This window comes from Sarcophilus harrisii, chromosome 5 (assembly GCF_902635505.1).
Source record: "Sarcophilus harrisii chromosome 5, mSarHar1.11, whole genome shotgun sequence".
NCBI lineage: Eukaryota > Metazoa > Chordata > Mammalia > Dasyuromorphia > Dasyuridae > Sarcophilus > Sarcophilus harrisii.
This window is the reverse complement of record NC_045430.1, coordinates 196727614-196750549: the sequence shown is the minus strand read 5'-3', so window position 1 is coordinate 196750549 and position 22936 is coordinate 196727614. Positions and strand designations below refer to the sequence as shown.

The 22936-nt window shown below is 31.4% G+C and overlaps 1 protein-coding gene across 1 annotated transcript in view; it reads right to left on the bottom strand.

The window, feature by feature from the left end:
- The window catches only part of CNTNAP2 (contactin associated protein 2), a 2632466-nt gene that overhangs the window by 1480206 nt on the left and 1129324 nt on the right, over positions 1-22936 (bottom strand). Inside the window, exons 7-8 of the mRNA XM_031941247.1 lie at positions 16688-16831; positions 11674-11938 (exon numbers count right to left, since the gene is read on the bottom strand). Of these exons, the coding sequence (XP_031797107.1) occupies positions 11674-11938; positions 16688-16831 (409 nt within the window). The remainder of the gene's footprint in view (positions 1-11673; positions 11939-16687; positions 16832-22936) is intronic.

Genomic DNA, 22936 nt, shown 5'->3' with positions numbered 1-22936 from the left:
CACAGAGAGACAGAGAGACAGAGTGCTGTCATTGAATACTGGTAACCGATATAAATTTATTCACTGGGAGAAAACTTCAGACATTGAAATAGTATACAAAAAGCTATTACTTGGTGGAACATTGAATATTTTTATGTATTTATATGTGATGTCTTTTCTTCCCAAAAACCATTTAAAAAGAAATAATAGATATATTTGGTTGGTAAATCAATTTAACAAAAACACAAAAGTTAAGTCATATTACAAAACTCCTGCACATAAAATAAATATCATGGCAATAATAAAAATATTGGCACTGAGGATGGACTGAGGATAATTGATAGCACTGGGGCAAAAACCTAGCAACAAATGCAGTTGTGGCTTGTGTCTCAGGGTATCAAAGCTCATTAGGATCAAGTTTCATTGCAGAGATCAAACCATTTTTTTTATTGGAATATAACTATTGATCTTTCCATATTAAAAAATGAAAGAAATGTAAACTCTATATTTGCTATAGGGATAGGGAATGGATCTGTTATACCTAGGATTGTAGGGACTCCCAGAAAAGAAACTTCTTCTTATGTAATGAAGGTCCTCACCTTCTCTGCAAAATAATAGCTTAAGAAAAGCATTCAAACTCGAGGTCTATAGACAGGAAGCAGCCATCAACATTCTGAGTGGCCGGGACCATATTAAAACATAATTGAGAAATGTTTAATAGAATAAATAATACAATTCAACATGGGTGATGTGAATTTGTGATTTTCTAAGTCAATATATAACCTGCAGGGATTGTTTTCTGTTTAAGTTTGACAACATTGGGTCAAAAAGTTGTCTATATTATAGAGAAGTTAAGGAACTAGTCCCATAGCCCTTAGTCAATATATATGTTAGAGAAGAAATCAGAATCTACTTCTTGGTGCTAAAAATGGTTCTTTGTCCATCCACTGTACACTGTAAATGTGTAATAAAAAACAATTCTGGGACCTAAATATTGTGCCCAAATTGAGAACCTTGATTTCACAAATGATTCATAAAAAAGAAGAGCTGATTATTTTTTAATCTGGAGTTCCATAAATGGCTGGAGCAGTTGCCTTGTGTTCTGTAAGCTCAGAACATCTAGATAGTGATGGATTTAGAGATATTTATTAATGTACACATCTGGAACATTACAGATACCCAGAATATTTCTTTGCTGATTTCCCTAAAGCCCCTGTGGGCAGAGTCACTAACACAGAGGGAAAGGGATATAATACTATTACCTTCTATAACAAAATAAAAAATAGAAATTTTCCTGGATTTTAGAACAGTTAAGGGACTTGCTCAAGATCACATAGCTTATGTATCAAAATCATGATTTTTTAACTCACTTCTTCAACACCTGCATTCCATCCATTTCACCATACTATCTTTCCTTATTATGCCCAATTATGCATTTCTCTATGAAAATAACCGTTAGAGTAGTTAAGAAAAGCTGAAAAAGTGTTATTTACTCAATCCATTAGCTACAAGAGGGTTTCATTAGGCTTCTTAGAGCTAGATTTGAGACCTAAGCATCATTTATGATATATTCTCTTTGAAAAAATTTCCAAACAATTTTAGGAAAACAATCTATTTGAAAGGAGGGATAGCCTATTTTTTTGTAAGCTTATGATATAATGATATAAAAGGGCAATAATAAAATTATGAATAGAAATATAATTGTAGAGCTATAGCTATAATTACAGTGGAAAAGGGGGACCTTCTGGCCATTCAACCCATTACTGAAGAAAGATTTAATATTTCATTAATCTAGCATAAAAGTATTAAAAATCAATGAAAACATGCATCAAATACTACCAATATCTTACGTTGCCAAATAATTGAAACCTAGCAAACAAATTAATCAACAAATTAATTTTCAATTAGTTGTTTTATTATCCAACAGAAATGGCCTTGATTCTAGGTTGACTCAATCCCCCAAATATACAATATTAAATAGATGGATAACCAAGGATTGTTATTTTTTGAGTTCTAAAATTTATGAATATTTTTACATGTGCTCTTTACAATTTGACCCCATAAGCAATGCTCCAGGAATGTGATCTCAGCAGGCAAGTGATATTTATATAACCTAAAATGATTACCAATATCAAATGATAATTCAACTTGATTAATTTTGTTGTATATTTGAAAGGAATATCGTATTGTATGTAGTAGATTTGCAGTTTTGTATGCAACCATCTTTTTGTGTACTGTTATGAAAATACTTGTTTTATTCCATTAATCAAAATTAAATAAAAAAATAAACATGTATCAAGCACATAATATTTCAAACGCTTTGCAAGTTTCTGGAAATTCAAGAACAAAAAAACAGTTTTACCCTCAAAGGTTTTACATTCTACTAAATGAAAATAAAATGCACATAAATAAATAAATATAAAATAGTTTTTAAAGTAAATTTAAAAATAATAATTTTTGTGGGATGAGGAGAACTTTATGCTAGAGAAGGTAAATCATGAAGAAGTTCAGAATTTCAAGAGGTATAGATGAGGAATGGAAGCATTTTTATTGTACATTATACCTTGTATATGAAAATGTTCTGTGTGGGGAATAGCAAGTAAGCTGGTCTGTCTAGAATAAACAAGACATATTTGAGAAAATGTGATATGAGTGAAATCAGCAAGATTATGAAGAGCTTTACATGGCAAATAGAGAAATTTATATTTTGTTCTGGAGGCAATAAAAAACCAGAGATTTTCTGAGGTCAAGAATATGGCTAAACTTATGCTTTAGCAACGAGATCAACCAAATCATTTCCAATGGAGCAGTAATGAACTGAACCAGCTATGCCCAGAAAAAGAACTCTGGGAGATGACTAAAAACCATTACATTGAATTCCCAATCCCTATATTTATGCACACCTGCATTTTTGATTTCCTTCACAAGCTAATTGTACAATATTTCAGAGTCTGATTCTTTTTGTACAGCAAAATAACGTTTTGGTCATGTATACTTATTGTGTATCTAATTTATATTTTAATATATTTAATATCTACTGATCATCCTGCCATCTAGGGGAGGGGGTGGGGGGTAAGAGGTAAAAAATTGGAACAAGAGGTTTGGCAATTGTTAATGCTGTAAAGTTACCCATGCATATATCCTGTAAATAAAAGGCTATTAAATAAATAAAAAAAGAACAATAAAAAATTCCATTACATTAAAAAAAAATAAACTTATGCTTTAGGAATATCAATGTGTCAGCTGCATAAAGAATTAATTAGAAAGAAAAGAGAATAGAAAGATGGAGAATAATTAAGAGACAATACAATAATAAAAAAAAAAAGTAATGAGAACCTTCCAAGTATAGTGATGTGTGCCTGTAGTGCTAGCTACTTAGGAAGCTAAAGCTAGAGGGTTGCTTGAATTCAAGGCTGTCATGAACTATGCTGATTAGATGTATGTACTAACTTCAGTGTTAATATGGAGACTCTCCCGGAATGGGGAACCACCAGCTTGTGTAAAGAGGGGCCCAGATCAAAAATAGAGAAGTTTAAAAGTAATGAGGACCTAAAGCAGGAGGGTGATTATTTGAGTAGAGAAAAAATATTAACAAAATACTCAGAAAGTAAGATTAATAATACTTAAATATTAAGTATAAGAAAAGTGGGAAGAGATGGTCACCTCAAGTTGTTAATTGGGGTGATTGAAAGCCTTGGTCTCTTTTCTGAGTGGAAAACTATTTGACATTTTTCTAAAGGCATATCATTTACCAACATATATATGCTTACATGTGATTATGTAAGAGAAAACTGGAATTTATTAGAAAATTATTGAATAGAAAGTACTGAAATCAAAAGTTTGAATAAAAACAGTTGTACCTAATTTCATTGTATATATGAATTCCTAGCATGCAAAATAATATATCATAAGACTATAGTAAAAGTGTGAACAATGTACAAAGTGAATTCTGGAGCATGAGGGAGAGGTTATATTAAAGGAAGTCTCAAGGAAGGTTTTTAATAGAGAATGACTTAGTTTGGGCTTTGAAGACAAAGGGAGAGGTTTTCTTCTAGGCATATGGAAAAGCATTAGGCAAAGAAGAAATTTAGGGAAATCTAGAGTGGATATGGGAACCAATAAATAGCATATTTCAAGTAGAAAATAATTTGTGTAGAGGAGAGGAGTAAGAAATAAGACTTGAAAGTTAGTAAGACAGGATGTCATAATGGGTCAAATAATAAACTTAGTGCCAAGAAGACCTGTCTCAGACTTTGCCTCTAAAACTTGCTAACTTCAAATTAGATTTTCTTTCAACTTCAATTGTTTCATACATGAAATGAGAGAGATGGACTTTCTTGCTAATGATGGACATGACTGCTTCAGGCAAACCAAATAAATCATCAAGAAAGAGCAATGACAGTAACACATTCAAGGACTTAGTGCCAAAGAATCCTGTGACAATCTGCTGAAGGCTAACATTACCATGGTTTGTTGTCTATATTCATAAAGGATGTAGGAGGAAGGAACTGCTGAATTCCATTTAGAAGTTACTGAAAAAAAAAATGCCATTTTTCTTCATCCAAGTTCACAAGCCCTCAAAATCTATCCATACATAAGAACACCTGCTCTTGGACAATGATTTCCAAATTTTTTTTTTCGGGAAAACAAACAAACAAACAAATGTTTTCAAGCATATAATCCCATTATACATGTATTAAGTTAGTTATAAATTGCATATCTATATTACTCTATTATATATATATATATGTATATATATATTACATATACTCTAAAACTAATGGAAAGCAGAAACTCAAAAAGGACATGATAATGAAGTATAATGAATCATTTTTTGAAAACATTATCCAAAATCTTTTTGTTCCCCCTCAAATATTACTAATAATGATGTTTTTGCAACATTTTAGCAATGTAACAAAATATGCTTTTTATCGATTAAAATCTTGCTAGTATCTTGTGACACAATGATTAAAAGTTTTGCTTCTGAGTCATATTTGTTTTGGCAATTGGATTTAATGACTGATATAGCTAAAAATGACAACTTCCATATATACAAACAATTATATATGTATATATGTATGTATATACACATGTGCGTCCAAATGAAGGAAATATATTGTTGGATATACTGAATAATTCATTTAACTAATTTTTACTCATCAATTTTACAAATGGAATTGCAGTTCTGTCTTTCCTGATAATTGTTCATACAAATCTGCTTGAGGATGTTGTTGAATTTTAACAACTTAATCTAAAATCCATGGAAGTCATCAATTTGGAAGATATTTGTATATCAGAAAAATTCTATTTATGTGCTTCAAATGTGTAGAGATGATAATTTTTAAAGGTGGCACAATACACATAATTTCAGGATACTAGAGAGAGTAAATATCCAGAAAAAAAGAGGATCTACACTGTCAAATTCAACAGAGACTAAGAAGGATAATGATTGAGAAAAGATCAACAGATCTGGCAACTAATACCACTGGTAATTTAAGAAAGAGCCATTTCAGTAGAGTGAGGGGTCAAAAAGAACAAGAAGGCTAAAAATTAAGAGATTAGAATAACTGCTTCTCTGGTAAGGATTGCTGAAGTTTATGACAGGGCTGGTTTTGGCAAAAAACCAAAAAACCAAAACATAATGTAATGGGGAAATCTGTTCCATATGGCAATCCATCCACATTCACCTGAACTTTTTTCTATTTTAAACCAAATAATAATAATAATAATAGAGGGATTTCATTAGCATAGAATTATCCACAGAGCAATCAGTTATTTGTAGTTGTATTCGAGAAGACATGAGACATTAATTGAGAAAAAAGCCAAACAGGATAGAATTGAGATGTAATGTGTAAAGTGGAAAGAAAATTTGTTTTGGAGACACTGGCTATCAGGGTGAAAACGCTCAGTCTTTGAGTTATGCGTTTCTTGATTATGCATATCTTGCTGCTTTATGGAAAAGTTCAAATAGGCAAGACAAAGTTAATTGTTCAATCTTATCTTTTTTCAGTTGTGTCCAACTCAGTGACGTTATTTATGATTTCTTGGTAGAAATACTGGAATGATCTGCTATTCTCTGGTCCAGAGCATATTTGAATGCTTTGTAACACTATAATACTTTGTAATGCTTTGTAGTACTTAAAGCATTACATAAATATTACTTGTTATATTGCTTACAGACAAAAATACTGAGTCTAAGATGGGGCAATTGACTTGACTAAGATTACACAGTTTTTATTAATTATCTAATGTGAGATTTGGATGAATGTCTTCCTGACTAAATTCAACTATGGATTTATCATCCTTCTCATAGGGAAAAGGATAAATTCATGACTTGATTTTTTTAAGTGAATTGGAAATATAAAGCAATACAAAGATTGCTTTGTTTTACCATGGCTTTGTATACCATGGAATTATATGAAAGAGAAAAACTAAAGAGAAACCAAAGCACTAAGAGAATCTCATTTATTTATTTTGGGATAAATAGTCACTTCTAAACTACATGTGACTACCATGATTATTACAGATAAATCCTAATTTGATTGAATAAATCCCAGCTTTGAATCCTAAGCAAATGATGGAAATGCCAATTATTCATTTGAGATGAGTTTCTTTGTTACCCACACTACGCTGATGATGCCAAAATTGCTGAAAACCAGGACTTTATCAAAGTGGAGGCAATTCTTCATACCTCTTTTATGTAGAAAGAGAAAATATTTCTTCAGTCAGCAGTCAAAAACTCTCCCAGATTTGATGCCACTTTCAGAAATATTGACATATCATTCTTTGTAGACATCAGGAAGCTTGCACAAAAGATTCAGTGGCGTTAATATTATAATAAGTCAGAGGAAGAATATATTGGCTGGCCTTCCTTATATTGAAATATATGAAAAGTGACATTTCTTTTCTGTCATGATAATCAGTAAATGATAAATAATATTCATTTATAACCCAAATCATTCCTAAATTGGTGCTATTTCCATGTTGAAAAGGTGAACCAATGACTACAATATGTGCAAAGATGTGGTGCTTTGTGCAGAAGCAGAGGATGTGATTTGTAAAACAATGAGCTTTATAAATAATGAAATCCATGATAATGATGTACATCTTTATGGATAACAGAATTAGATCTAGACCTGGAAAAAACCTCAAAAGTTAACAAACCCAATCTTTTCATCAAACAGTTGTAGAAGCTGAGTCCTAGGAATGTTTAGTCACTATTCAAAAACTACATGAGTAGTAAGCATCACAAGGCAGTCAGTCTCCCTTGTCAGAAGGGAAGAGAAAGAGATCATGCTGGTTGGGTTCTAAACTTTTGTTGTTCATTTGTCAGTTGTGGTCAATTCTGCAACTTCATGGACCATTGTACTATAGATTTTTCTGTTCCAGATTATCTTTTGGTATCTATCCAAGATCGTGTATATTGCTTCCATGAAACTATCCATCTCATCCTTTGCTATTCCCTTCTCCTTTTGCCTTCAATCTTTCCCCACATTAGAGTATTTTCTAATGAGTTCTATTTTCTCCTTATATTGTCAAAGTATTCAGTTTCACTTTGTGTCCTTCTGATGAGTAGTCTGAATTAATTTCTTAAAGTATTGCATGGTTTGATCTCCTTGTCCAAAAAACTCTCAAAAGTTTTCTCCAGCACTGAAATTCAAAAGCAGCTCTAAACTAAAATATGGAAAAATTAGCCTCCAAAAAGTTACAAATAAGAGAATTATTTCAGACTGGACAAGAATCCCATTTTCATTAGAGAGCAGAGTCTTTCACACCAAAGCTTGCTAAACTTAATCTTCTTTTCTAGCAAAACTCTTGAAAGTATACTTAAAAGAATGGCCTTCTCAACATTTAGGAAGAAAAGTAGTATTACAAATATCCAACATGGCTTAATCAAGAATGTGTCATACTAATGTTAATAATGAGTTGTATGGGGTATTTAGGGAGGGCCAGAACCTCAGGGCTACTCAAAAACTTTTAATATCTGTCTGGTATTCAATGCTTACCTGTGGCTCCAAGAAGCTATAGTGCTATAGTTTGGTAAACCATCTCTGCAAATGAGTTAAATCCAGTTGAAGTTAATAAACAATTCTCAGACCCATCTGTGAGTTAGGCAGTTTCTACCCCAAGTATGAGAAGACTTTCCCCAGCAGAATGAGTAGATGATATCAGTTTGTTCCAACTACCATGAATGTAGCTGAAGCAGACACTGTGGAACATTTAGAGTTTAATCTGACATGAAAGATGCCTATGTCATCCACTACATATAGGATCATTACCAGAAATCTTGACTTTTGTCTTGCCACAGATCATCAGTGACTCTGGGAGGGAATTTGAGGCTGCCTCACTTAAATCTAATTCAAACACAAGTCAAGATGTGACTCTGTGTCAATGATCCTCTTAAAAACAAAGGACAAACACAACAATAATATGTCATAATTTCATAGCTACAAAGTAGTTCTCTGGATGAAAAGTTTATGAAACCTGTACTTGTTTGTTTTAAAGGAAAATAAAACTTTATGAAAAAATATATTACCTGTTTTGCTGTGATATAAATAAATGACTGATTGACATTGAATTAATCTTTGTATAAGCTACAAACCTAATACCTCTACAGAATCACTATCATCTGCAAGTACTAACAACCTCTGTGCTAACATTTGATAAAGCTACTCCCTTAGTATCTGACAGCTGGGTGAAAATACTTGTGTTTTCAAAGACATTTTTCATCCTGTGGTTCTCCACACCTCTCTTGGGCTTGATAAAGATGGGAAAGGAGATTTTACTTTAGCATTGACCATTTTTCTTGGATTGGTTCACCAGTGCCATCTTTGTGCCAAATTTTTTTCATTCTTTTTCTGAAAAGATGAACCATCTTTCAGTCTCTGAGTAGGATGATAAGGATGTTCACGTGCGTTATCTAGAAGCAAAGCTCAGAATTTTATACCTTCAGTCTTTCATGGAGCTTTGAGAAAATATAGTTTCTGTATTTATAACCTAAATTGGCTTAGTTCTACCTTTTTGATTCTGAAAGGATATTTTTTGTCCTTAAATATATTTGTGTTTTTCAAAGATTACAAGGCAAATTGGTCAGGGGAATGCCAGAAGCACATTATGGCTTAATTTCAACAAATCATCACAAAATTTCTCATACTATATATATTAACAGGTTGCAGAGAGGTAAGCTAAATATGAGTTAATAGATATATTTATTGAATATATTTTAAAAATCTTAGTACACTTTAATATTTGAGAACATAATAAGCATAAATGCCATAAACTAACAAAAATAACATTTGAAAGGTTACTTAGTTATTTTTAAATCAACATTTTCTCAATATGATTCAATATAGCTACCATCTGAAGCTATATACATCAGTCTAGTCAATTTTTGAACATTGTAAAAATTTTCATATTTGCAGCTCATTCACTGAAAAGATTGAATGTGTAAACCCAAACTTAAGATTGTCCAGAGAATAAGATTTTATTGCACATGCATCAGTTTTCCTGTGTGGATATAGACTGGATAACTAAGTTGGCTAACCAAAAGATAACAAGAGGGAATAAAAGCTTGCCAGAAGTGGAAGGATTTGCTTTCACAAAAAAATTGGCAATTTCATTTCAAGATACAAGAAGGAAGCAAGACAGATGAAGACATAAAGAGATATAGTATTATGGATAAGAAGAGTTGAAAGATCTCCTGAAAGAATAACTCAATCTTCTCAAATAAAATACAAGGCAAGGTCACCTTTCAAGACAGTGAAGAAAAAGATTTGAGATTTGAGAATAACTGAGGTTGTAAACAGATTTATTAGGAAGTAATAGGGACTTAAGAAATCAATCAAATTATGATTATGAAATGGTGACATCTTAAATGAGGGTAGAGGGAATAATAGAGGACTTAATTATCAAAATTTCAGAGTTTTCACCCAAAAAAATGAGGGGAACAAGTAGCTGGAGAATCTAGATTAAATAATTTTTATAGAGAGAAAAGTCAAATGTCAGGGTGTCATGGAATTCAAACAATAAACAAAGTATGGAAATGAAATGGTTAACCATCACGTCAAGACTTTAGGAGATATGAAACAAAGCCAGAATATAGGTAACAGACTAAGTGAATAGAAAGTTGAAGTTATGATGAGTTCAAAGAGTAAGTTCAGAAAAAGTGAGTTTATAGGGGATAGAGACAGAAACAAAAATTAGTTAGATAGAAGAATTTCATTGTTCAATATTTTAGGGCTTGAGAAATTTAAAATAAAAAAGAATCTTATAGATGCTGTCTGTGGCTGGGAGAAGTAGATTTGAGGTACATCAATATTTTAATTTGTTGGAAAGATTTCTTTAATAGCACATGAATGATTCAATTCAATTTTTCAAATGTGTATTAAATGCCAGCTATCTGTAGAACACAGCACTAGCTAACGAAGAAAAGAGGAAGTTTGGAGAAGACATCATCAATCTTCATGTATATTTTAATCTGGTAGGGGAATGGGACACACAGATAAGTATATTTCAGAAACATTGCATGATAAATATATCATAGAAAGAAACAATCAAAGGATGACTTTATAATTTCTTTGGTTTATTTTAACCCTTACAGACTTCTACTTTTATCAAAATTTAGTGTTAAGAAATAAGATATTTTATCAGATACTGACTGGTATTTTTTCCTAATGATACATTCTTAGCCAAGATATATAAATATTACATATGAAACTAAAAAAAAGATATATTCTTTCAAACAGGAACTTTTTCATTATTATAATCTAAAATCAATGAATAAGAAATATAGAGACAACAGCAATAAAAACCATGCGATTGAATCTTCCATTTTTTAACTAGCCTTCACTCAAACCATTGAAAGCACATGGCTATCTTCTGGAAACAAATCTGGGGGAAGATCAATAACCAATTCCAGGGTTAAACAACTCAATATTTTGCTTAAACTTCCCTTGTTTCTAGACAAAGTTCCTTATTACAATTAAAACTGATTTCCTTTTTAAATACATTTACTGAATATGAGAATGTTATCTCAGGAACACTTACTATTTCTTTTTAAGAAAAACAATATCCTAGGGATTCAACTATATAGGATGATATCAACAAATTTCCTATCTTATACAATTTGTATCATGGAAGTCATTTGTTCTTCCTTACACATATTTTCCCTACTGACTTTCCTTTTTTTCTGTTTTTGAGCAACTATTTCTTTAATTTGGCAATAATGAATTTTAGCTCATTTCTCTTTGATCCACTGATTATTATTATATAAAACCTATACAGATAGCTATATAGACTTATATTTAATCATTTATGTACTAATTCAAATGAGATACTGTTGTTAAGAATTTTGAAATCCACCTTGTTTAAGAATCATTAAGAATCAACTTTTATATTGAGTGACCAGACACCTTTTTATCTTACTTGAGATTAATTTTCACACTTGTTAGACAAAAAAAAAATGGTAGATGGAAATACATAGAGTAAATGATCATAGTGAGATAAAATATTCTCAAAGAATACCAAGAACATTTTTTAAAGATTTATCTTGTTCATTCAGTTACTATTCAACAGAAAGAGTTAATTCAAAATTTTCCATTAATACAAGGTTTTACTGAGAGCAACAGTAGACATTAAATATACTTCTCTGGACTTTATATGGACAATTTCAATGCCAAATATGTTTTCACCAACCTGAGGAAATGTCGATTTGATTCTTTTTGTTTAATGTGATGTTGATACGGACACCAACTTTGGTCTCAGTAAGGTCAATCTCCACATTCCCTAAACCATCTGCAAAATTGCTGAAGAGAAGAAGGCCATTGGGATTCCATGTCCTGAAACGGAAGCTGACTGAAAATAGGTCCTGGTTGGGGCGGCCAAGTACCTCCAGGTAACTTGTGGCATTGAAGAACACAGGGACTGTATGTGGCTCCACACAAGAAAAGCTTAAATTTCCCTAAAATAAACAAACAAACAAAAAAACACAACTGAAATGCATGTACCAAGTTTCAGACTAGAGCATGGACTTATTCTAAATACCAACTTGAGACTATGGCATGAAGATGGATAGCTAATACTTCATGATTTTACATTCTGTGTCATCCACAGCATATTTAGAAAGCTATCAAGCTAAAGTGTACAATATAGTGTCATTACTTGTGGAATAGGGTGAGAGAATAATATTTGGTGAATTAAGTTGGCAAATGTGATCTATTCCCACTGATGACTCTGTGTGTGTGTGTGTGTGTGTGTGTGTGTGTGTGTAAGCGCGCACGTGTGCGTGTGGCATGTTTATGGAGGGAAGATATAAGATGTGCTTCTATAGTCTTCATTTCTGATTTTCAATAAATCTTTCCATGGTGACAGTATGATTCATAAACCCAGGGTGTCATTGCCCTCTATTGAACATTAGCTGGATTATAACAGATATGCTCGTTAATATATCATTTACTGTTCTCTGATGAACAGAAAGAATAGCACTTTTGCTTCACAGTGTGAGAAGTTGACATTTTAGAGCAATTCTTGTTTCACTTGCAGAATCAAGATGTATGAGCTTTTCCTTTGACACTGATCATCACTGTTAATGCTGTACCCCTTAACCCTTTTAGTTTTTCTTTCATTCTGCATAATATTTTCCAGTTTCATGAGAAAATAATTTGGAACATATAATTATAATAATTTCAATTTAAGATTATTTAGGTAAAAATAATCTTAGATACTTAATCCTACTCTCTCATGTGACAAGTAATGGAAGTAACATCCAATAAATTGGCTGAGGTCAATAGCCCTTTTAGAAATAGAAGTAACACAAGAACCCAAGTCTCCCAATCACCTTTTTATTGTTCTTTTCCTTTTTTTTTATTAATGTTTTAATATATTTTAAAAGCTCATAAAACAACCGATCATTATTCTAAAAAGTCCCAACTTTCATTCTATCTTGCCATGAATGAAGCAAGTTTTTTTTTCCTTTAAATTCCTAGAGAATCTCTTACTATAATAAATAGTCCTCAGGGAGTTTTATTAACTAAAACCCAATTTACTAAAGGATCAGGAAGAGAATTATTCAAATCCCTGGTGGATTAAAATATAACCAGATTCAATTATATTAAGGTTTCATTCTATAACATTGTGTGTTGTGGTTTATGCAGTAAGACAAATTCATAGGAGAGTCTATCTTAGATCAGTTAGAGCTGTAATTAGAATATGCTAACTGTAACATGGAAAGAGTTCACTGACATATGGGTGAAGAAGGCAGCTGCTTCTTAGAGTGTTCATCTCTTTTGGTATTACTACACTTCATGGTCTATTTCCTTACCCTGTCCTAGGCCATTGGTTCATAGTGGGAACTATAACTATGGTTATCTGTCTCTCTTGGCCTGATTTTTCCCAATGCTGTTCTTTTTCTACTTTTTTCTTTGGGGTTGAGGAGTTGATGACCAATGATTATGTCTTCAGGGCATGCTATTGAACTCTCTGAGGAGATGAGATATTCCTTTTCATATATGGCTTCACCTGGACAGATTGTCTTCCATGACACATTAACCAACTTCCATGATTAAATTTACCCAAAGTATAAGAATTAGTAGGTAAGATTTTGATATCAATGATCTTTTGGTACCTCAACAAATAATCTTGCATAGATGAGGCAATTAGGTGGTTTAATTTCATTTGAAATCTTGTTTTCTGGGCAGTAATATTTTAGCACTGTTCAATGTATGCCATTGCTATATGTATGCTGCTCTGTTAATTTGACATATTATTATACATGGCCTAGAAAATGGAATTATATTCTAACAGTCTGGCAATAACTGACAAAGTCAGGGTCTACACATAAAATAGTGAAAGAGGCAATTAAACCAATGAGTAAGATTTTGATAACTTGAGAGAAAAGTATTATCTTTCTTGAAATTATTTAGATAAATTGCCTTGATTCCCATTCATTTTTAATGTGTAGACACAGTCTGTAAAGATGACATTTTCATCCTGTCCTTCAGAATTTTTTTTCCTTGAAAGCACTTACTTATATACCCTAAAATGCCATGAGTCTTCCATGCCTGTAAAAAAAAAAAAAGCCTCAGCACATTAGCAATCAGATCTAAGACTGCATTGTCTCTTTGAATTACTATTCAAATTATATTTCCTTTATACCTTCACAGATGATTATTTTAAAATATTTCCTTTTAGTGATGAAAGAGAATGTCTTTGCATAATAACTGAGCTTCTGGATCTGACCACATACCTGAGTCATGAAAATGGTCTCTATAGAAAAGTAAAAGGTTTTTCGTGACTGATCAGTGGCAAACTCTGCAGCCTAGATGTAATGAGGGAAAGTGGCAGTGTGTTTTGGGTGTCAATCTTTCACTGAAATGTCAGCCTCTGGCATCTTTGAAAGCAAGTCTCATGCACAAATATTTGCTCTTGTCTAGAAATTCTTTCTATATAATCCTCATTTCTCTTTGTTTTGCCCAGAGCTTTCAGAATGAATTTAAATTCTGACCCTAAATTTCATTCTACAACTGGGAATATTGTGTGTGTGTGTGTGTGTGTGTGTGAGACAAGTGCATGTTTCCTTTATGAGTATGTTGTTGTTGATGTATACTTTAGGACCTTATGATTAGAGAATATACTCACTTCCTTTACATATGTTTTGTGTGTTATTTTGCATGGACTTCACAGTTTAAATGAATCTGTGAATCATGTGAAAGCAGTCCAGGAACCAATTAGAAGGAGTCAGAAGGTATATAATAAATATATATTCACTAACTATTCAGAAAATTCAATAAAATGCAATAGAAATAATATTTTGAAATGAAAGTGTCACTCATCTTCACTGGTTCCCATGATTAGAAATTTTTAGGTAATAATTGAAGATAATAACAGTTTTGTCTCTTTTTTTGCCCAGTGGCTTGCATAGTGCTAGGAACAAAATGGGTGTTTAATAATTCCAGTAAACTGACTGAATGATTTATTTTTGCATAAATGGGGGACTGAAAGCCCATTAGTCCTCCAGGGCTAAAAAATGAGAATCATTTTAATAATTACATTTATAGCTAGAATGTATATTTAAGGTTTACAAATACTTTACATAAAATCTTATTTAATCTTCAAAATAACACTGTGACATAAGTATTATTTCTATCCCCATTTTACAGATAAGGAGACTGAAATAAAGAGGTATTTAGTAACTTGCTCAAGATCATGAGTATTAGAAATAGTGAGGTAAGCACACAACTCGGGGCTTTCAGATTCACAGTTCAGCAAACTATCCATTCTGAAATCTAGTTTCATTCATCTCTATATGGTTATAGATTACATCTTTATATAAAATAATCTTACATTTAAACCATTTTATCAGAAATTTACTTTTAAATTTCAATTTCAGCATGTTAGATTAAGTCCAGTATTATTTTATTTTTAACAGTTAAGTTGTTTCCCCCACTCTTGTCACCAGAAGTCAGTGACTTTTATGTCTAAATCCAGTGTAATAAAATTATTTATATTTAAATCCAGTGTAGTAAATAGAAATAAAAAATTTGTATTAATATCCAGTTTAGTAAAATTTAATTATATTGGCATTCTGAACTGAACAATATTTGGGCCCTAAGGGACTTCAAGTTGTCAGCTATGTTTATGTTTATCTAGACACTACTTCTTGGAAGCACAAAGGCCCACATTATTGTTAATTTTCGAAAATGCTTTAATTTCACCTTTTCCATTGACTTAGCTATGTAAGTTCTAATTTTCTCATAAAATAAAGATTAAAAAGATCCACTTTTAATTAAAGCCTAGTAGTAGGAATTCACACCTGTTAGTAGGGAAAAATTTTAAGTTATTTTGTTGAAGGTTGCTCTGCCAATGGCAGAGCAATGTCACATTTAACTCAGGTATAAATGGCATTTTAAATGGTTCATTTTTAAAATTTAAATTGAATAGTTTTCCTACTAAAACTTTTCTCCTCTAGTAGAGCACCAAAATAAGAGGACTATATTTTAAATTTCAACTTATTTTATATTAAATAAAACATTTCAACCAAAATCTCACTTGAATTGCATTTGCAAATTGGGATCTATTTGTAAGATTACAATTGGATTAGGTGACCATGGAATACATGTCTAAATTGTCCCCTTTGGTTGATGTATTTTTTTTTTTTTTTGTAGAAGCACGTGAAAATAATAATTTTGTGCCCCACATTAATTAGATCCACTAACTTGTCTTTGATTTAATTCAGTTACAGTCACCTCAACCTGAGACATATTAGGAGTTGAAGTACTGTTTTATGATCCCAAAATAATATGAGCTGCTTCAAGAATAATTGTCCTTAAATTTCATTAGAAATCTTCAAACAACACCTAAAGAGACAAGATGCATATGTTGTAGTTTACAGATAATTCTATTTTCACAAATGGACCTAGTTGATTGTTTCAAAGGGCCCTTGAAACTCTTAAAATATGTAATTTATAATGATATTAGAGTATGAAATAGTTTAATGATATGATAGCATTATTGTATATGTTGGTTGCATGGGACACACTTCAAAAAGCCAAAAGTTCATTATAAAAGTGATTTATTATTTTCCTAATTCCAGACTTTCAGCTCCAATATCACCACTCCTCCCTTCTTCCATCTATGACAAATTACCAGTTCAAGCAAGTGACCATCTTTCATTTATCATCAGTCTAAAATTCATTGAACAGACAAGTCTTACCACATTGGAAGGCTCTAATTTCTTCCTCTTGGCAAGATCAGTGATATTATTTCCATTGTAGTTAATGCTTTCCATGCATCCTTTGAAATTCTTTCTACTGCTGGAACTTGGCTTCCCAGAAAAAGGCAGACCTCCAAAGGTTATCTTTGAGACAGATAAAGACATACAGAATGTAATACAAATACAATTTTTAAATAGCACCAGGGGGAAAAAAAATAACCATATTAACCTAGTGAAGGAGATTCATCTTTGAATAAAATGTGGACAAATGCTCTTTATACTGAAAGCAATTTCAAAATATTTTTCTCCCATTTATTGGAAGGTTTTTGTACATTAAAATAAATCTTCCCTAAAGGAAATATTACTGAATGCAATTTCAAAAAAGAATTTAGGTCCTACCAATATAATATAATTAGATGGCATAATTCTATACTCATCATTTTTTATTTCTTTTTTTGTTTTTTTACAGCTTTGATTGAAAATATTTTTTTAGAATGTATAAACAAGATGGTGCTTTTGCCATATAGTCTATTTAATTCCATTTGAAAGTCAAGGATGGCAATATTCTCTTAAATTATGTAGGAATATTCAAAATATCATGAGAGACAGGCAAATATTGAATCTAGTAAAGAAACTATAGAAGACTTTCACTGGTTTAGCAGTGCATGAAAATGACAGCAGTTATATAAATGTGTATATATATGTGCATGTGTACATATAGAAATACATGAAGATATATAATGCACACATATATGCACATGTAGGTATGAATACATGCATATATCATGTAATATCCTATATATATGAATTTGACAGTGTAGCATTCACTCATATATAAATAAATATGTGTATGTTCAATATATATGTATTATGTTTTCATGTGATGTCTACACATATATGAACATGTATATGTACACATATGTATGCAATATAATCCATGTGCACATATACAATGCAAAATGCATACATGTATAAGTTGCATTCTCTTTATATAAATTTGATATAATAGAATACATAATATGCATGTAAATGCATATGCATATGAATGTGTGTACATATATATACATACACACACACGGTTCACACATTGCTGTGTGCTATACACATGCACATATATGCATGCATATGACAGACACATATATTCTACATGTGTGTATTATTATATCTATATATTAATATGACATTATTGAATATAAACCTATAAACACACATATATGTGTGCCTACAGACATACATGCATGCATGTGTATGCACATATATGAATTTAATGTAGAATTTTATGTGATTGCATATGTGTGTATATACAATCTATTTTATATGCACATATAGTTATCTATCTCTAATCAGAATAATTTAAATGCTTTATTTTTTTGAAAGCCTAAAAGATAGAGGAAACTCTTTTATTGTTTGCTTTTTTAAGAGGGCAGAACTATTTTTCTTCTGTGGTATACACAGGATTCTTTTTTAAGTCTAAATTAGATTAGATGACCTCTAAGATACCTCCTAATTCTAAGACTGTTTTATTCTAGGAAATTTCTGAAGAATGTATAAGGTTGACAGAATGTCCAAGGGACAAATCATATTATATGAAGACATATGGGAAGTTGATATAATTGGCTAAAAAATATTTTTGTGTTTACAAGACAATAAATTGAACTCTTGTTTTATTACCTTGAGAATCAAAGACAAACCAGAAAAACAACAACAACAAGAACAAAACTTTGCTCATATAATAATTATGAAATGCTGAACTTTTAAATCTTCCCACTAGCATGAAAAGATTGAAGATGCAATTGAAAACCATTTAAACTATAATTGAAATCATGAGCTCTACGTGGTCAAATTTTCTCTATTGAAATTATGCTATGCTCCTAAAATTCCATTTATAGAAAGAGAAGCATCCAATGTCACCTCCATGTTTAACACGTGTCAACTGCAGGCAATCATTTGGCATCTCTGGGCCTTAAATATTTCACATGAAAAGTAAAAGGAACAAACTAAAGCAACTTTTGTGATTTTATATCCTATAAATTTGTAACTATAAAAGTTTGTATCTGGGGGGTAGGTGGCTCAGTGAAACTTCTGGACTTGTAAGTCCTTATAAATTTGGATTTTTTTGCTGTTGATATTCAGTCCAATCTTCCTTTCCTCTCATCTTGCAATGCAAAAAAGTTATTAAAATTAATAGTGCTTTTTGTTAAAAAGTAATGATGATGATTTGCCTAGTATACTTCACAAGGTGAAGAATCCTCTCAAATATTGAATTGTTCTAAAGTCAGGAGTTATTTCTGGTTCTGCATTAGAAAACCGTCTTAAGGCAAGTTGAATATTCAGATTATGTCCCTGAATTGTCCAAAATGGTCTAGTATGTTCCTTAAAAGTTAGATTCAAACAAAGACTGATATAGGGCTATCTTCCCTAAGGATGTTTATTCTTGGGGGCACCTAACTTATTAAGTCTATGTTAGCTTAGATTCGCCATCAGTTCCAAGAACCTTAGGAACCTGGGAACAGATTCTACTTTTATTGCTCTTTACTAGCTGCTTTGTAAAATGAATAAATACATATTGGAATTACTCTCATTTTTATTTATCATTCTCTTTCTCCTCCTCATTATTATTATAATTAATACCAATAAAATATATAGAATTGGTTGATTTGTTGTTGTCCTTCATTCTCAAAGAGGACCAAAATGACATCATTATTTTAGAGTCAAGTTATCATATCTGACTATGGCTGATCAGACCATATGAGCATCAGAATGCTTTGTCATAGGTAAGATAAAAATAGTCCCTAGGAACATTTACGGTGGCTTCTCTAACTTTGTTCTTCTTGTGTTTCTTCTGAGCTAATTCACTTCTGTTTTGCTCATAGAGCACACAGCACTTTCTTGGATAAGGGCACACCATGCTGCGTGATCCTGTGCCAGTGTCTCTCATGTCATAATAAAGTTCTTGGAAAAGCCCTTGAGAATGTCCTTGCATCACTTTTTCTGACCACTGAGTAAATAAGTTTCTTAATACGATTACATTTTAAAACTCCCAGTTCTATTTGTTTTTGTTAGATTTTTATTTTCAGTTTCACCTTCTCTTCCTCCTTCTAGTCTCTTTCTGACCTATTAAGAAGGAGAGCTGAGGGGTTCTATTCAAAGGTAATTCTTATTCTAACCATCAAGTTTTTTCTCTCATTTCTATTAGAATTTTTAAAAAATCAAAAATTTTAAATGTTAGAATTGCATATTTTAAACATAATGTAAAGATCTTTGAGTAACCAAGGCCGCATGAAACAAATCATGTACCATGATTGAGTGTCATAATATTTTAAAGTGCTTAAGTAGTTTCAGAAAACTCAAATGAACAGTTTGGGGTGAGAAAAAGAGAAAAGAAATGCTATGTCTCTAATAGCTACATGAATAAAATAGAAAAAGAGGAGATCAACAAATTGGCATGCAACTAGAAAAATTAGAAAAAGAACAAATAAAAAATCAAATCAAATACCAAATTAGAAATTCTGAAATTGAAAGGAGAGATTAATAAAATTGAAACTAAGAAAACTATTGAACTAATAAATAAAACTAAGAGTTGGTTTTATGAAAAAAAACCAACAAAACAGATAAGCCTTTGGATAATTTGATCAGAAAAAGGAAAGAAGAAAGAAATTGAAGACATTTGAAATGCAAAGAAATGCTACATGTAATGATAAGCTATTCAATTCTATCCATGTTGATTACTACGATGCATCAACTATTGAGGAAAAATAGCAGAGAGATAAGATTCATAAATGATGACAAAAATGATTTTTCTAATAAGGGAAAGCTCTAGAACTGGAAGAGGTCTAGCAGACCCTTTAGGTTAAGCTACTCATTTTACAGATGAAGAAATGCTTCTCTTCTTTTCTCCACCACAGAGATTTCATTCTATGTATGAATTTTAATTTTGTTATTACACAAAATATGAGCTCTTCAATCAGTGACCAATAGGATGCATAACTAGAGGAGCTACCTTAAACTAATTCTGATACATTCTCAATGAAATGAAGCCAAGAACCTATTAGCTATATGGAAGGATAGACCTCAGATTCTCTTTAGAAATCCAAATAAAGGAGCTGGTATGGTTGTGTTTTGTTGTCATTGTTGTTGTTTGTAACGTATACAAAGGCTACCAGGAATAGAATTTCATTGAATATGTATTCAATTTTATATTACAGTGTTCATAATAAGTACTTACAAGAGATTGCTTTGGAAATAATTACAGTTTATATTTCAACATCTTTTGCAGAGGATGAACAGATAAAAGAAATTCTAGACCCTCCAAATAAAGCCAGTATGACGTGTGTGTGTGTGTGTGTGTGTATGTGTAGTGTGTCAACTCATTTCCTTTAGTGTATCTTTTGGAATAGCCAAGGATAGAAATAAATGTATTGATAAATAAAGTCTAAGAATATGGAAAGACAAAGTCCTAATATCTGTAGACTATAATCGTTTCATATATATAGCATGGATACCTTTAATCTCCGTGGGCCTTAGTTTCATCATATGCAATAAGAAGTGAATGAATTAGATAGTCTCCAAGATCTTTTCCAGTTCTAGATCTAGGATTCTATGAAAACTTGATTTAAGAAAAAAAAATGAAGTGCACTGGATATACTGGTCACTGGATAACATGGAAAAGTAATATTGCTTCTATTGTAAAAGTCAGAAATTAAGTTGTATCTGATCTAGGAATCATTCCTAAATAAAATGTGTATGTATTATCAGACCACTGACTTATTAGGACAAATATAAAAATTAGTATGAAACAATGATGTATGATAAAGATGAGAAAGAAATATATATATATATATATATATATATATATATATACAATTAAAATCTTACATTACAAAGTTATAATATCTTACTTAAAGAAGCTGTTGATGGTAAAATTAGTAGTATAAACACATATGTGTATATATATATCATATAATTATGTAATATATTATAAAACAAGCACAAATCAAGATGAAAATAATTAAAAGTACTTCATTTATTAAACAGTTGTTTTACTCCACAAATGAGGAAAGGGGACAGTAAAAAGACACATGAATTTAGCATACAAATTCAATTGTAAAATCTTATATAGAAGGATGACAGATTATTAATTGTGTCATTCCATGAAAGGCACAGAAATAATAGATGATTAAACCAGTTTAAATGAAGTTTTTTAAGAGACCCAAACTAGCTGTAAGCCTTCCAAGGATATTTATGAATAGAAATAGAAGGCAGAAAATAAAAAAGAAGAAAAATAGAAAAGATTTGGAAATGTTTTATATTATTTTTAAAAATACTAAGAAGTGAACCACACAAATTCTAACACTATCTTGAATATATTTACAGACAAGATCAAAATAGAACAGAAGATAACAAAGGCAGAACTCTGATATACATTTATTCTAGTATAATTGCATTTTTAATCTCTCTGTGTGTATATGTGTGTGACAGAGAGATACAGAGAGACAGAGAAATAGAAATAGACAGAGACACCAAAGATAGAGACAAAGGCAGAGACAAGACAGAAAAACAGCAAAAAGAGACTACAGACACATACGCACAAAGGGAGAGACACACGCACAGAGATATGAAGAGGTAGACAGAGACAGAAAGACAGAGAGACAGAAATGGAGATAGAGAGACAGAGACAGAGAGGCAGAGAGAAAGGGGGACAAAAACATAGAAAGAGAGAGATAGGAAGATAGATGAAGAGATTCAGAGAAAGACAAGAAGAGACATACACTAACTAAATTGTAACTCATTTTGCTCCATTATAAACTAAAAGGCTTGATTTAATGACTGTTTTGATTTTTAAAATTTTCTATTATCTTTTTTAAAAGACAAAAAATGTGCACTACTTATTAGAGGACAGTAGTAACCAAAACACACACACTCCTTTTCTCCTACCTCTCTCCCACCCCTCTCTTTCTCTGTCTCTTCCTGTTTGTCTCTCTCTCTCTCTCTCTCTCTCTCTGTCTCTCTTTGTGACTCTTTCTTTCCATACATATATAACATATATAATATATGTATATACACATATATGTTAGAACTACTATAAGACTATATGTGTTGTTTTTATTTTTACTACTACAGTACTACCTAGTATTAGAATTCAACTGTTTACTAGAGATGGCTACATATTAAAATGTTAAGAATGTGAGGGCTACTTCAAGTCATAATGTATATCTGCTTTCTTAATCAATGAAAAAAATATACATTGAA